Below are 17,621 nucleotides of genomic sequence, written 5' to 3'. Positions count from 1 at the left end.
CTAAAAAGAGAAGGTCAATGTACAGGCCATGTATTTCTCCTTGTTTAAGGATTGAAGAACATTGGCTATATAGGGACTTTCGAAATCTCTATGATTACTAAGTTGAAGAGTGGCCTTTATTGGTGTTATAAAGTAGGTTATGGGCTGTGAATTTAATGATTTCTGCAGGTGCAGATATTGAGCCCAACGTGAGAGGAAAAACCAGTTGAAGGGTTTGGTGAGTACTGGACCAATTACAGAGGGAAGATAGATCAGAAAAGGCCAAGTATAGGAAATTTTAGGAACAATCAGAGCCACAACCGCTACTTGTTCAGCCTGTATCTTACCGTTGCCCATTAGTTTAATTACAAGTCCATCAATACCAGTTGTAGGCCTAGACATGAGTTTCCAATCATCCCAAGCATAGACTCCCGGCTGAGATTGATTAGCATCCTGCAAAAAGCTAAAATCATCAAAATCTTGAGGTTTAGTCTCCACATTAAATGTAACTTCTCTCTTTCTCAGGTTTGCAGCCCTGCTACTTTCTCCATCGAGATTGTGGTCTATACTGACAACTGGAACATCAGGGAAAAGATTAAGGGAGCTATATGGTTGTTGTGCTACAACTGCAGCAGCTTCATCACCATCAACATAAACCACATTACCACACCTCAACTTGAACACGCCTTTTTGATAGAAATTGATAACATCTTTCATGGTCGGTCTCTTACGTGCATCCCTCTCTGTGCATTGTAATGCCAACAAAAGCACTGCAGTGACTTGCTTGGCTAGTACTGCTGAATTGGTAAATGCACTTGCAAGGTATGAATCAACAATCTTCTCAATTTTGCCAGTTTCCAACCATACAGATCTAGCCCACATCACTAAAGTGGTCACCTCTTTATGATTCAAAGACGGATCTAATATTTTCTTTCTGGTTATTAGCTCAAGCAGAACAATCCCGTAGCTATATACATCAGACTTTCTGCTCTGCACTATTGCATATGCATTCTCTGTTACAGGGGACAATGCAAGATAGTTAGAGAAATGCTATATATTCCACAACTCCACTTTCAAGCTGTGAAGAAAAATGAAGCTATTATCGCATTCTAAAGAACCTTGGGATACACCACTCCAAAAGCTAGCTTAAGGGTTGGGAGGGTGGGAGTGACCATGGCCTTATAAAGGCCATATTAGTTGCTCATCCAATCAATATGGGACTATATATCTCAACACGCAAGAGCCCTTTAGGCTAGAAGCGTGGAAATTGCACTGTAGGACTATATATCTCAACACGCCCCCTCACGCAAGAGCCCCTTAGGCTAGAAGGGTGGAAATTGCATAGGCCCATTTTTGGTTTAGCTTTTTGTGCTTTTTTATTTTATTTTAATTCCATGTAAAGAACCTTGTGATACACCACCCCAAAAGCTAGCTCAAGGGGTGGGAGTGCCCAAGGCCTTATAAAGGCCATATTAGTTGCTCATCCAATCAATGTGGGACTATATATCTCAACACGCATCCTAGCAAGTGTCAGTTACTATCAGCTATGAAAGTGTGTGCAAATCAATAGTTAAGCGTAGATGAAGAATTAGATACCCGGTGCAATATAGCCAGGAGTACCAGCAATGCGCGATGAAAGCGTTGGCCTTGAACCAGAATAACTATTAGAATGTTCATTCAGGTTCCTGTACAGGGCAGTACCAAAATCAGCTATAAGAGGCTCCATATTAGCATCAACAAGTATATTCTTTGGTTTGATGTCTCGATGCACTATGGGCGGGATACAATCATGATGAAGATATGCTAGTCCTTGAGCAATTCCAACAGCTATCTTAAACCGGACATACCACGTTAAGGAGGGTGGGGGTTTTTTTTCATGCAAAATATCATGAAGGCTTCCATTTTCCATGAAATCATATACGATTAAACCATAGTCCTCTCCAATCCAGTAGTCTGCATATGCGACCAAATTTCGATGCTTAATCATCCCAAGGGTTTGAATTTCTTTTTGCAAAATACTTGCATACTTCTGCTTGTTCCTTCCAAATGTAACCTTCTTTACTGCAAAATCCCGCTGACCCAGTTGGGCTTTATATACAATGCCATGGCCTCCTCTGCCAATTATATACCGATCATTTAGGTTCTCTGTCGCCTTCAACACTAGGTCTTCAAGGTAAGACGGGTTCGTTTGAGCTGAGATATTGACTTGGCTATCAAATATTACTCCAATCTTTCCTCCTCCTCCATTTGCAACGAAATACTTAAGTTCCTGCTCATAGTTAAGAGTGCTGGAGGCCCTTATCATTTCCTGCTTAGATCTTCTCTGGAGATACATTAGAATTACTATTACCAGCATGGCAGAAATAAATATTGAGGATCCAAGTTCTATCATCACAATTTCATAGCGACTGATACCCCTGTGATCAGTTGATTTGTAGACACATGGCTTCACATAACTAGTTTTATTGCAACCCAAGCCATCTGAAAGTGAACAATTAACACACAGGAGAGGATTACCCATGAATGATGATGGTGAGGAAATCAAGAACCTCATCAGATATTCTGGTACAGAACCATCAAAGAAATTATAAGAAATATTGACCTCAATTAATGAAACAAGATCCTCAAGAACATATATGCCACCAGTCAAATTGTTCAAGGATACATCCAGACTTTGCAGCGCTCGTAGTTTCATAATTTCTGAAGGAATGTCACCTGTCAATCCATTAGCACTCAGATTCAACCCATAGAACAGACTCCGCAAATTTCCCATTGATCGAGGAATTTGGCCTCCAAACAAATTTCCACCAAGTTGTAACTCCCGTAGGTTGCTAAATTCTGCCAAACAGCCAGGGATACCCCCTGTAAAATGATTACAGCTTAAAATTAATGCAGTTATCCCCGTCCAGTTTGTGAAATTTGATGGGAATGAACCATTTAGGGAATTGAATCCCACATCAAAACGTTCCATCTTAGTACACTTTGACAGCTCGGGTGGCAAATGACCTTCCAAGTTGTTGTGAGCAAGATCCAAAATCACAAGATTCACAAGCTTTCCAATCTCTGATGGTATCAGCCCAGTAAATTTGTTCATTGACAAATTAATTTCAGTGAGATTTGTGCAATTTTGCAAACTTGATGGAATTGATCCGCTGATATTGTTCTTGCTTATGTCCGTGTATGAGAGGTTCGGATTACTTACAAAATCAGGAAGAGGCCCAGTGAAATTATTTTCTTTGAGAATCAACCTCCTTAGAGTTGCACATCTTCCTACATCAGAAGGTATGCCACCTTGAAGTTGATTACTTCCAATATCAAGAACACGTAACTGCTTTCCAAAGCAGAGATTGGGAGGGATACTACCAGTGAACTAATAATTGTTACAGTCCAACTTCACTAAACTGCTATTGATTCCCAAGCTTTGAGGTATGACTCCAGAGAACTGGTTGTCAAACAATGAGATATTTTTGAGATGCTTGAGCTTTGTCATCTCCAAAGGTAGTTCTCCAAAAAGGCTATTGTTGTGAACCAAGATGTGCTTAAGACTTGGAATTCTCCAAATACTGGCTGGAATTTCACCTGCCAAATGGTTAAAAGACAAATCAAGGTCCTCTAATTCACTTAGCAGTCCCAATCTATCAGGAATTTCTCCATCCAGTTGATTGGAATATAAATGTAGTGTTTTCAAAGATCTGCAGTTACCAATTTCTGGGGGTATTTTCCCAGATAAATGGTTCTGGGGAAGGCGAAGAATAGAAAGCTTATCTAGTAAGCCTAAGGATGATGGGATTCTGCCTATTAAGTTGCTATTCACTGCAGAAAATTCTGCTAAACCACTACAATTCCCCAGGCCAGAGGGAATACCTCCACTAAATACATTGAGCGAAAGATCCAAAATAAACAATCTTCTACAGCTGCCAGAACCCAGTGGGATGGTACCTCCAAGACTATTATTGCTGAGAATGAAATAAACAACATTTTTGAGATTGTTAAGACTCTCAGGCAGAACCCCATTCAATCTATTCTCATTCAAAAACAAAGCCTCTAACTTACTGCAATTACCAATGGATGAAGGAATAGTCCCTGACAACTGATTACCATATAGATACAACCTCAACAGTTCAGTAGCATTCCCAATATTGCTTGGGATAGGACCCCTAAGAAGGTTACTGTGCAAGCTCACTTCTTCCAGGGGAGGAATTTGAAACAAGGAATCTGGAATTTCACCAGTTAGCAGATTAGAAGACAAGCTGATATGCCGTAAGTTTTGCAACTTTTTCAAGCTATATGGTATCTTTCCACTAAAGCTGTTCTCAGAAAGGTCTAAACACTCGAGCAAACTACAGTTACTCAACTCTGAAGGAACTTTTCCTGAGAAACCATTACCCAACAACACAAGGGTCTGCAAGTGATACAATTTTCCAATTTGTGGCCCAAGTTCACCAAAAATCCCATGATCAGTGAGGTTAAGGGAGACCACATGGTGGTCATGGTCGCATTGAACTCCTACCCATGAGCATGGAATGGAATCAGAGGCATTCCAGCTCGAGTTTATGAAAGGGGGGATAAAGGTCCAGTGAGTCAAGAGTGACAATAGAGTCACCCCATCAGAGACCATTGCAGAATCACCATGCAAAATGGCAGAGAAGGATAAAATCAACAACACGAGTGTGATAGTAGTACTCCTCGTTCTAGTCATTGAGACAGGGTAGTTGACAAAACAAGGTGACATAAAGGTAAGAGAGGTTGCAAAGGATCAAATAACCACTTACCTTGTCACAGCTTACAAGGAGAGAAACCAAGGGATTGGAATTGGAGTGAATGATTGAGTTCTACTTTGAGATGGAAAAAATAGTTGGACTTATATATATATTTTTTTTGGTACATATTCGACTTATATTTAAAGGGACTTATATTTTTACGGAGAAATGTGTATCATTTAAGGGTAAAGTTGTATCGTTTTAAATGAGAAAAAGATAGTGAATAAAAAAATATAAAGATATGGGTCTTAACTCTTTATGAAAATAAAATAATAAAAATTATATCATTTTAAAAGAATAAACACTTTTCCATGAGATAGAACGCCCCCGTTTGCGCGGATTTGCTTTCTTTATGAAAAGTAAAGTTAGAACTTTGCTAAAACTGCCAAGAAAATGGTGGTTTTATCTTTTTAATTCAAGGGATTAATGTTGATAGAATTATGTTATTTCAGTTAAAATTACAGTATTTTATGATGAAAAATGTGATTAACTTTTTCATTTTCCTTGTGTAATGCAATTTTTTATTGTCTCTTTTGTCAAAATGTCATCTATAAACACAACCACAAACTGATCCAGATATGGCTTGAACAAACGGTTCATATAGTCCATGAATACTGTCGGAGTATTAGTGAGACCAAAAGGAATTACCTGGTACTCATAATGTCTGTATCTAGACCTAAATGCAATCTTTAGAATATTATCTGGCTTTACCAGAATCTGATGGTAACCTGATCTCAAATCAATTTTTGAGAAGACACAAGCATCTCTCAACTGATCAAGCAAATCATCTATGCGAGGGAGAGGATACTTGTTCTTTACAGTCACTTTATTCAACTTCCTATAGTTGGTCACAAGTCTTATGCTTTCATCCTTCTTCAAATAACGTCGGTGCTCCCCACGGGGACACACACATTCAAATGAATTGCTTATCTAATAAATCTCCAATCTATTTCTTCAATTTAGACAATTCTAAAGGAGACATCTAATATAGAGCTATAGAGATAGGCCCCACACCTGACAATAACTCGATGGAGAACTCTATTTCTCTCTCTAGTGGAAGATGAGAAATCTCATCCGAAAATACATTCATAAATTCATTCACAGTCGAAATATCAGCAATTTTATCCTTAGTGCTACTCACTAATCTTCCCAACCATATGTAGCCCAATGCTCCCTCCTCCAAGGCCTATTTGGCTTGAAGTATTGATATAATAGGAGAGGAGCTAGTAACAGACTCATCAAATAACATCACTAGCCTTTTACCACAATAGTCAATCGTTGCACAATTCTTAGAAAGCCAGTCCATACCCAAGATAACCTGAAGACCAATCATGGGTAGACAAACGAAATCAATTACATAATCTCGGCCCTCGTACTTAAACTCGACATCCTTGCATATGTAGAAAGTACCACACTTTTCCCCAGTAGTTGTAGTTACTTTCATAGGAGGAGATACCTTACACATATGCAGATTCAAGCCCACATCCATAAAATTCGAAATACAGGAATGAGTAGCCCTTGTATCAAATAAAACATCTATATCATAATTATCAATATAGATCGTATCTTTCACCATAGCAGGCGCTTTCTTCGCCTGCAGCTGAATAATAACATACAATCGTCCTACAGTCTGAGACTCAGGGACAATTGGATGCCTTGTGGGTGGGGGTGTCAAAACGGATTGACACGATACGAATACATCAACACGAACACGACACAAAATTTTTGCGAGTTGACACGACCGATTGTTGCAATCTAGATTAATAATTAAGTCAGCTATTTGGATGATTTAAATCTAGAAAAATAATTAGAGAAAATTTCCTAAGAGAATTCTTTTATTTTGCGAGTAATTTGTGGGTTTTCTGAAATGGTCATGGAATAACACACGCTGCATACAACATTCATGTATCATGATTGTTTGGAGCACACGCTGACGTAAAGTGACCGGATTTCAGGACCTTAATGCTTTCAAAATTATGTTAAGCTTAGTGCACGTTTATCGGCGCTATTACTTATATAGTTTTTGAAATCAAACAAAGAATACTCTCAATTAAATAATTCTTGGAAATTAGAAAATGTTGCTTATGTTGAATGGAAGGAGATTTAAATTAAGAGATTAATTTAACCTTCAAGCGCATTATAGGACCATTAATAAAATAATCATGTAAAGTCCCATCGAATAAGCATAATTGGATTTTATTAGATTGGACTTAAATATCTATGGGAGGAGATTTAAATTAAGAAATTAATTTAACCTCCAGGCGCATTGTGGGCCTATCAATAAAATAATCATGTGAGGCCCCAACGGATTAGCATGATTGGATTTTATTGGGCCTTAATAATTTCAAATTTTTAATAAAGTATTGTACGACCCATCGTCGATAATACTAAGTTATTAAAGATAATTTTGAAATTAAACAATGAATTCGACTGGGCTTATGAAAATTCTCAAACAAAAATGTTGAATGAGTGAAGGTTTTAAAAATTTATTAATTTTAAAACCTGTGGGCTCCATTTGTGGGTTTATTAGTGAAATGGTTATCGCTGAAGCCCCATCGGATAAGGATAATCAGATTTCACTAGATTAAATCTTAATAATTTCAAAATTTTAGTAAAGTATTGTACGGCCCATCGTCGGCAATGCTTAGACACTAAGGATAATTTTGAAATTAAACAATGGTTAATTACGTTCAACTTTGGTAAAATTGTTAACCCTCCCATCGAGGCTCTGGCAATGGCACTGAAGGCCCAAATAACAATTTTGGTTTTTACAAGTGACTTGCCCATCGTAAGCCTTGTAAAGATAAACTGAAAGATTGTTAACAATAAACAAAGAATCTACTTGCACTTCGTTTGTTTATTGCATTATTTGTTTGTAATTGTGTGCTTTATATGTTTTTCAGAAAATATCTTAGAAATGATTTTGAGTCGAAAACCTCTAGATGGTACCAACTATGAATAAGTGAAAAACAAATCTTTGATATTGTTCTAAAACATGGAAGCTAAAATTTGTCCTGACAATGCGAGGGCCATAGCAACCTGCAGAGAATGCGTCTAAGGAAGCTAAGATGCATTTCTCAGATTGGGAAAGGGCAGAAATGGTAGTTCGCTTCTATATTATTGTCAGTCTTTCCAAATACTTGCAGAAGCAAGTGTACATGATTAAGAGTGGAGTAGAAATGCTTCAGACTCTTAATGACATGTTTGCTGCGTCTAGCAGCTCTGCTAGACAGAATGCAGTCGGTGCAGGTTTTGCTAAGAGTCTTGTTAAATCCAAAGGGAAACCCAAGGGTGGTAACAAGAACAAAATGACTTGGTTATCAGTTGTCAAACCAGTTGCTATGAAGAAGCCGCAAGGCAAGTTCTTCAAGTGCAGACTGAAGGGATACTGAAAGAAAAATTGTCCAGAGGTGATGAAAAGAACCTGACATGGGCATATCAAGGCCTGATCAGTGAATGAATTATTGATTCAGGAATCACTGATTATGTTTGTTACTCTTTGTAGTAGTTCAAACATGGCATACCTGTCAGCAATGGACAGATATTTTAAGCTTGAAAATGGGAACTTGTGTCTGCATTTGCAGTAAGACAAGTTATTTATAAGACTATGGTTTTGGGTGATTGTTTATTTGTTCCAGATTTCAAGAGGAATTCAATTTTTGTTAGTTGTTTTGGTTAAAACATGGGTTGACAATGCAATTGATTCCTCAGTTACATTTCGAAGTTCATCTTCGTCTTGTTTGTTCTGGTACATTGTTTAAATAGTCTTTATTACCTATGTCCTATAACCTTTTTAAATTTGTTATGTTGAATGGAAGGATGATGAACAAGAAATTTCACCAAAGAAATAAAAGTTTCAAATGAAACATAACTTTGGCCTTTGTGATTGAGTCATGTTATCTCAAGTAGGAAACATGTTTTAGTTAAAAGAGGGACTGAAAGTTCAATAATCTTTTAACTAACAGCTACGTGTTAGTCCTATTTGGAAGGTAAAGTGGCCAAGCAATCCTACAAGGGCCAAGAAGGTTTGCGCAACTATTCAACTGGAACTGGTACATACTAAAGTATGTGGACCACTTAGCGTTCAGACCAGAAGAGGTGATGAGTACTTCATTATATGAATGTTTACTCTGGATTTGGACAGATGAACCAAGTGCGCTATAAGTCTAAAGCTTTTGAAAATTTCCAAGAGGTTTAGTCTGAGGCAGAAAAGCATGTAGGTGTTCAAATCAAAAACACTTTGGTCTGACTAAAGTGTTGGCTACCTGTCTGGTAAGTTCAGGTCTTACCTGATTTAAGAGGGGATAGTTTTTGTAACTGTCAACTCTAAGAACGCGTTAGTTGAATGAAGTTGCAGTATGCAAAAATCAAACATTTCTAGACTTGGTGAAGATCATGTTCAGTTATTCATCTTTGTCAATGTTGTTCAAGGGAGATGCCTAAGAGAAGGAAATGTACCTTCTTAACTTGGTTCCGTCAACGTTTGTTGTAAAGACACCTAAAGAATTATGGAAGGGGTGCAAGCCCAGATCTAACCATATTCGAATTTAGGGTGCTACGACACACGTCCTACAACAGCAGTCAAATGAGATGGAATCTTGTATGGAAGTGTGCATATCTTTTGGCTACCCTAAGAGAACTAGGGATGATTTCTTATTTAGTCTTAAGGACAAGATAATCTAAGTGAGCACTCACATGATTTTCTTAAAGGAGGACTAGATAAGAAATTACAAGCTCTTAAGTTAGGTTATTCTCGATGAGATTTATCTCAGATCAAGAATTTCCAGAATCTCTAGAAGCTTCATCCATTGTTCCCTTGATTGTTCAAGAGGGGATAGATATATCTCTAAGTGAACAAACAAGAGAACCATGATTGGAAATTCAACATGATAATATATAAGTGAAACTAGTAGAAATATTAGTATCACATGTAAAGGAACAATATCAAGGATAATCGGATCCTCAAGAAATTGAAGATCCATCATTTGACCCACTATTTGTTTTACCTATAAATACACAAGGTCTAGTGCAGTACATTCGTAGTAGGAGAGAACCTTGTTAACTCTCAAGTTGTCTCTTGTTGAGTGATATTGATCCTACTAGTTACGATAATACACTAGAAGATGTTGTTGATCAAGTGTTGCTCACGCTATGAACAATAAGATGAAATACTTGTATTTCAACTCCGTTCGGTCCTAGTAAATACACCAAGAGGGGTAAAACCCACAAGGTGCATGTGGATATAAAAGGCAAAGAGAGGATGGACAGAAAGGTGAAAACCTTCAAAGCTAGCTTGGAGGCATTTTTTGCCAGACGCCATGCTTGAGTCTATCCAGATTCTCTTAGTTGCTATAAGTCTCAATTATGAGATTTCATTTTGGGAGTTGGATGTCAGGATATCTACATACAACAACCAAAAAGGTTTATAGCAAATGAGTAGGAACACACGGTATGCAAGTTGTGAAAGTCTATTTCATAGACTTAAGCAAGCATCCAGGTCTTGAAACATCAGTTTTGATCAGGTTATCAAAATTTTGATTTTGAGAGAACCTTGATGAATGATGTGTATTTGTATGTAAAGGATACAACGGAAGACAGTAGCTTTTCTGGTACTTTATGTAGATGATATGCTCCTTATTAGAAACAATGTGGAGGTAATATCAAGCATAAAGAGTTGGCTAAGTTAGTGTTTTGGTATGGAAGTACTGGGGAAGCCAATTATATTCTTGGTATAAAACTCTTATGAGACCGGAAGAATAAGTTGTTGGCATCACCTCAGGCTACTTACATTGACAAAACCCAAAATTCAACATGAGAATTCTAAGAGAAGAATTATAATTCTCAGATGTGGAATTCATCTTCCTAAGGAGTGACCAAAGACTTCTAAGAAGGAAGAATGCATGAGCAAGATATCTTATGCTTTGGCAAAGGTAGACTCACGCATATCATGTTCGGCGTTAAACCAAACATCTGTCACGCAGTGGGAGTAGTGAGATAGTACCATTTTGAACCTAGAGGAATACTAGATTATTGTTAAGCATGTACTCAAGTATCTTTGGAGAACGAGAGATTATATGCTGGTATATTCTAGTGGGAGTCTTGAAAAGCTGAGTTTTCAAAAATTCAGTTATTTCAAGTGGATATTGACTCAAGAAAATCAACCTCGAGCTATGAGTTTTTACTAAACTCAGATAACATTAAAAGTGGATCTTGCAGACCCAGTTACTAAGAGTTTGCCTGAACTTGTGTTCGAGAGGCATGTTACTTCTTTGGGTCTTAGGAGGATCCCAGACTTGCATTAAGCAAGTCAGAGTTATTGTTTTCATTGTGCTCTTGGAGTAAGACGATGAAACAATAAATAATTTTCTGAATTTCATAAATAAGGTTTTATTTATTTATTTTGCGCACTATTTACAAACATAAAGGTCCGGATCAAATTGTGGAGTATATGATCATATGGATACGTTCATGGAGGACATGATCATAGGTTCTCACAGTTGATGAATGGAGTCACAGCCGTTAAATAAAGTTGGGCACTTTATTCAGGCTGCAATATTTTATGAAATGATTTTGTTCGAATCATTGTAAAATATTGGTGTGAATTAACATTCACATTGAAAGGATCAAGGAGAGATTTGATTAAGGTTGTTTTTCTGTCATAAGGTATCAAATCTCCAGTTAACTATAGTTATGTGATTGCTCTTAATCCTGAGTTTATTATAAATAGGTAATCAAATAGTTTTCATTCTTTGATTTACCAAAGGGTGAGGTTCGATCTATTGACGGCCAATAACTCGGTATTTTGGGAGTGAGATTATTTGATTATCGGTATTTATGAGATAAACAACATGGAATTTGTAGGATATGTCCCCTTGATATGTTTCGGTACTTGGATATTAAAGACACTGGCCAGTGCATGTAATCCATCAGAGAAACTATCATAGTCAAGGGAATAAATAATTGATTGAGTTACAGAAAACTTGTCAATCAATTATAGACATTCTACAAAGGGGCGATGCATATTCATGTTATAAGTGTTGTTAATCTTGGAGTTCAAGTTCGGGCTTTTAGTGGAGTAGCACCGAATTAGATAATCATTCGTTGATTATCAGGAGCCTTGATTAATAACAGATGGTAGATCCCCAAGCTAGCTTGAGACAAGGGATGGGGTATTTTTCGGATAGATGATGACTTATGGATTACATGATCTTGGGTTTTACGACTCAAGTTTGTATCCAAAAGAGCAAGTGGGAGATTGTTGGGTTTGCTCTTTTACTAAAGCCCAAATGAATTATTAGTATGAGAAGAGCCCAAGGAACCTAGAGCCCAATGAGCTAGGGTTTCTTGGAACCCATATAAATAGTACCTCTTAAGTCATCAGCCTCCAAGGTCTTTTTTGTGAGAAAGAGGCAAACTCAGAATCTAATCAGTGCCCACACACTTCCCCTTCCTCCTCGAGAGATAGTTTGGAAGATCTGCCACAGTCCAGCTTCAAGGAGGTTGTTCGTGTTGCGGCGCTGAGGTGAGCTGTTCGTGAAGAGGAATCCTACAAGGGAATATTCTACACGAGACCTGCGCACCGAGAGAGGTAATTGTGAAACAAGGATGATTCGGTAAGCATACCAATGTACTAGGTCCTAAACCGCTTCCGCATAAATCTAAGATTTCCTACAAATAGCACGCAAAATAGGGGTCAAAACAGTAATTGACCACACAAAATTAAAAAAATGGTCAAAATTAAAAAATAATATTTAAAAAATTTAAAAAAATAATTCAAAAAATACGGGTCGACCCGAATTTGACACGATACGATATGAATTTTTTGCGGGTCATTTTTTCAACATGAACACGACACAAATTTTTTTGCAAGTCAACCCAAACACGAATTTTCATGTCGTGTCACGGGTCAACCTACGTGTCATAACCTATTTCGACGTCCCTACTTATGGGTCATGCCTAAGTGAGGCGTGAGTGGTCATGCCCATTTTAGACGTGACTGAATGCAATAAATTCGTAAATTGGTTCAAAATTACTATGTTTTTGTAAATTTTTTTATTAAAAAACAATATTTTAATTTTTTTGGCTGTACTTTCTTCTTCTCGTGACTTTCTTCTATCACAAATCAAATAACAATTAAATTTCTTTTGTCCTTAGTTTCGACAAAACTCTCTTATTAGTTCAACGTATATGCTTTGATTTCTCTTTTCACTTTTTTTCTACAATGCTCTCCTTCAAAAGAAAAAAATAAATAATTTTACTTCTTATTATTATGTTATATGTTAATATGTATAATAATTGTGAAATTGAATTTCATTGACGTTTGTTTTCTTTTTCTTCCAGTCATCTTCTTCGGCTTATATGTTCATATCTCATTCATCATTCTATACAAAAAATTAATATTCACATAACCATTTTAAACAATCAGTTAAATTTATCTAATTTATGGTTAGTTTCATGAGTAAAAACTAGAATGGGCGATAAAATAATTAACCAATACAAGTGAAGTATAGTTGGAGAATTTATATACCGTTAACTTCTGTTCAAATAATTTATAATAGAAAATGTTTAATCACATTGGACGGGTCAAGGAACAAAAGCAACGGGGAATTCTACATTATACTTTATAATTTTTATAAGAAATACGCAGCTTACATAAAAATAAAATAAAAATAAAATAAAATAAAATAAGGTAAAGGATTTCTCCAGTCACCGGAGATAAAGTTATCTCCAGTGAGTTCAAAACGACGTCGTTTTAGGGCAGAAATCAAGGTATTTTTGTAATTATAATATATTGCAGGATTATATTAGTCTTTGTCATTATAATTTTTTAATCTTATAACTCAAAACGACGTCATTTTGAACTCACTGAAGATAACTTTATCTCCGATGACTGGAAAAATAATTTTCCCAATATATTATCATATGCTTTTTTAGTACAAAACCTCAACACAAAAGTTATTATAATAAATCTTGCACAATAATAATGCAGGAGTTGATTGTAAGAACCTGCACCGTTAATTAAGGAAGTTAATTAATTAATTATGAGAAATTAAGAAGTAATTCCATAATTAACCCTAATTATTATTATGAGGCTTAAATAATATTGGTAAGTGATTAATAATGCTGAAAGTCACTTTTCTGATGAAAAGTGCAGATATCGATTCTGCTACTCGGTATAAATGTGTACCGATGAAGTATCCCAGAAAATTATGAAAAGTGTGTATATTTCACTAGAATAATATATAGGATTTGTAAAACAAGTTTCAAGTTAAAATAATGAGAACTGGTGCCAGAACTGATACTGGCTATGGAAAAGCGCGTACCGGAAAGGTGCTGCAAAAAATAAAATAAAAATATGATAAATCTTAGAAAAATAAGTAGGTTCAGAATCCTAAGTTTGGGATTAAATTGCTAAGCGTAGCAATTAGCGCTAATACAGTGCGATTAAGACTTAAGTGACTATATATAGCCTTGGCACATGATCCTAAGTCTATTCTTGTGCCTAACGCCCGGCCACTTCAAAAATTAACGACTGTCCCCACATACTAACACGAGACTTTTCAGTGTGCTTTTTCCTCACTCGCACACTTCCCGAGAAAACTTACCAGGAGGTCACCCATCCTAGAATTGCTCCAAGTCAAGCACGCTTAACTATAGAGTTCTTCCGATCCAGGCTACCGAAAAACAGATGCATCTTGTTAGTATAGGTAGTACCAATTAATTCTTATAAGCTATCCCAGACTGTGCAGTCTCACACATGCACAGTCTTTGGAATCCCTCTCTTTCGGGTGTCGATTCGATTCATTCATGTATGTAACCCCACGCTGGAAGCCTGTCAGGAGCCGCTCCTTGTCTGTGCCTCTTTGCACCGGCGATCACTCCCTGCCCTCGTCAGCGCTCGGGATGTTACATGTGGTGAGTGAGAAAGTTTCTGACTTGGTGGTTAGAGTGGTGAGTAGGGGTGTTCATCAACCGATCCAAACCGATTCAAACCGCGAAAACCGAACCGAAAAACCGATAACCGAATAAACCGAAAACCGAAAAATCGAAATCCGAAAAAAAACCGCAAATTTTAATTGGATTGGATCGGTTTTCGGATGGGTTGATGAAAACCGATCCAATCCAAACCGATCCAATATATTAATTATTCTCTATCTACTTGTCCTTTCTCCAATCATAGTCCAAAAATTTCTAAACTCAAGACTCATTAACTCATCAATTAAACCCAAAAAAAAACTTAGTCACGTCTCATCAACTATAGTATTGTTTACTGATATTTTTGTATTTCAATTTTTTTTTACAAAGTCAATATATACAAAAGATGTTATTTGCACAATAATCATGAAACTAATTTTAGGATATTCAAAAAACCGAAAACCGATCCAATCCAAACCGAAAATAATTGGATTGGATCGGATCGAATTTGAAAAAAAATCTAAACCGAATGTATGATTACATGATCAAACCGAAGGGATTGGATCGGATGAGTTTTGCTTCCAAAACTGATCCAATCCAGACCGCGAACACCCCTGGTGGTGAGAGCCTTTGGTGATGGCACTTTGAGCTCCAAGGAGCCATCTTTGTTGAGAAAGGACCAAACTTTGTTGGCATTTTCGTTCTCCTTGCAAGTCTGACTTTATGAGCAGTTGTGACAGCTCCAAGAGCACCTCTTGCTTCTGTTTTGAAGCCTTGGGTATGTTCCCTAACTTGATCATGAGTTTTAATGGGTTAAAGCTTGAGTCTTGGCATGTAATATGTTAAAATGAAGTAACCAACACGTATATGAACCTGTATATGCCTAAAAATGGACTCTTGGACGTATAATAATGGTAAAAGTTGAGTGATATCTTCGCGAAAATGTAGAACTACATTCTGTCGCGAAATATTCGGACATTGATATCCAGATATGGGGTCTTATGATATCCGGATATACATATCCGGATATTGCCCCGACAAATATCTGGATATTCTGGGTTTTCAAGAACAGGAACGATATTGTTCATACAGAACTGAGTTATAGGTTTGTGGACCCTAGATTGTGGAAGTTGGACTTCTGCAATGATTAAGTTAAGTTAGAATCAAGGGATTAAGGGCTTGTGACTTTGTGAGAAGCCTTAAGACTTGGAACGCAAAGGAAACGCGTTGTCTTTATATCGTATGCTTGTAGAGTATAAATATTGATGTTGTTAGTGGTCCTAACAGATTGTGATTGTGCAGTGTGTGGACCTTGAGCTTGTGTGGACTTTTGGCTTGGATAGCTAGCTTGTAAGGTAAGCTTTTGTGTCCTCAGTTTAGCCATTGTTTGTTCCACCATGTCTTATGGGGGATGGTTATATGCATAATGTGTTTTCATGTATTATTTTACTGAAATGCTATTGAACTGTTAAGTGCAAATGCTATATGATATGTATGTGATGTTCCGCCTAGACAGGAAGCCATGTGGCGGTCCTGTGGGCGGGTACAGCATGAGCGTGTACTGTGTGGGTAATAGACGTATTCCTTCACTTCTCTGATCAGTAGAATAGTTATAACACACATGACATAAATATCTGCTGCATTGCACTGATTTTGGAACTGATATTGAATTAATGCTTTTAGAACTTATATTGCACATGTAAGTGAGCTTGAGGTGGAAGATCCTTGAGGACCCCTTGTCTTACTGAGCATTCTGTTTAGAGATCTCACCCCACGTTTGGGGCACCATTTCAGGTTCAGGTAATGTGGGGGTTGAGACCTCTAGCGGCAGGAGGCCGGAGCTTAGCTGATATTGTTGTTTATATGATGATATGTTTCGATGTTGGATTATATCTGCTGATGATATGCCTTTAGCTTGTTATTATTATGTTGCTGTTGCTGAGACTATGTTTGGCTTTGTTGCCTTATTTGGTGAGCATGAGGATTGTCCATGCCACATTGATTGACTATGTCTTGGTTAGATTTGAGATGTAATAATGTATCAGGATTATGTCCGGGCTACGTGTTGTAGTTCCGCGATTTTAGATACTCACAGTTAATTATATATTGAGGTATTTCAGTTAGCTGTTTACTTTGCAGTCTACATACAGGCAATGTTTTGGAAATGAATTAAGTAATTCAACTTGGTAATGATAATGACGTCATAATTGAAAAGAAAAAGAATATTCCGCATTTTTAATTAAGCGTGGCTTAATACGATGACATGTTAACAAACCGGGTTAACACGGGGTGCATGCATAAGATAAGAGAAAATTGTTATCTGGCTTGGATGACTAGTTAGACAAAGGATTTTATTAATCTTATGTTAAAGGAGATAAGTTATCTCATGTCATAGAGATAAACTTGTGGGCTCCATCACCTGAAAAATAAAAATAAAATAAAAGAAAAAGATGGCACATTTATTGAAGGGTATGTAGAAGAGAAATTTATCACTCGTAGCAGTAGTTTCTCCCTTAGATAAATTCAAAAAATTACTTCTTGCAAGCTCCTTCTCCAAGCATCAAACTCCTTCTTCAGGCGGACATGGCAACTGTTGCTAGAGAATACTATAAAAGTTGCTCCCTCCCTCCTCCATGCTTCGTTCATTTAAATAAACATTATATTTATCTCATTTAATAATAAAATTAATTATAATTGAATAGTTTAACACTTATCCTAAATATATGTTTTTTCAATTTGTGTGAAATAAAAATTAATTTTAAGATTGTTATTGACTTTTATATAATTTTAATTTAATAAATTCACCGGTTGAGTGAGTTTTAATATTTTTGTAGCGGAACTTTTATATTTTAATTCCCAAATTCCTAGAGCAAAAACCAACCCCTGTCCGCCCCACATAAAAATGCAAAAGTAAGCACAAAAAAGTATGTTTCAAAAATGCGTAAGCACAAGCATCAAAAGTCACGA

The 17,621-nt window shown here is 36.8% G+C and overlaps 1 protein-coding gene and 1 pseudogene across 1 annotated transcript; both read right to left on the bottom strand.

Annotated features, from left to right (window-relative positions):
- On the bottom strand, positions 1-4,678 carry LOC133285062 (receptor-like protein kinase; annotated as a pseudogene).
- A 1,247-nt stretch (positions 4,679-5,925) lies between these two features.
- LOC133285061 (uncharacterized) lies at positions 5,926-6,315 on the bottom strand. The gene has a single exon (XM_061482217.1). It carries the CDS (start codon positions 6,313-6,315, stop codon positions 5,926-5,928), a length of 390 nt encoding a protein of 129 aa, XP_061338201.1.
- Between the last annotated feature and the right edge of the window lie 11,306 nt (positions 6,316-17,621).

This window comes from Gastrolobium bilobum, unplaced genomic scaffold, assembly GCF_033153095.1.
Source record: "Gastrolobium bilobum isolate Gb01-03AN ecotype WA unplaced genomic scaffold, APGP_CSIRO_Gbil_v1 utg32371, whole genome shotgun sequence".
NCBI classification, from domain to species: Eukaryota; Viridiplantae; Streptophyta; class Magnoliopsida; order Fabales; family Fabaceae; genus Gastrolobium; species Gastrolobium bilobum.
This window is presented reverse-complemented; position numbering and strand designations above follow the sequence as displayed.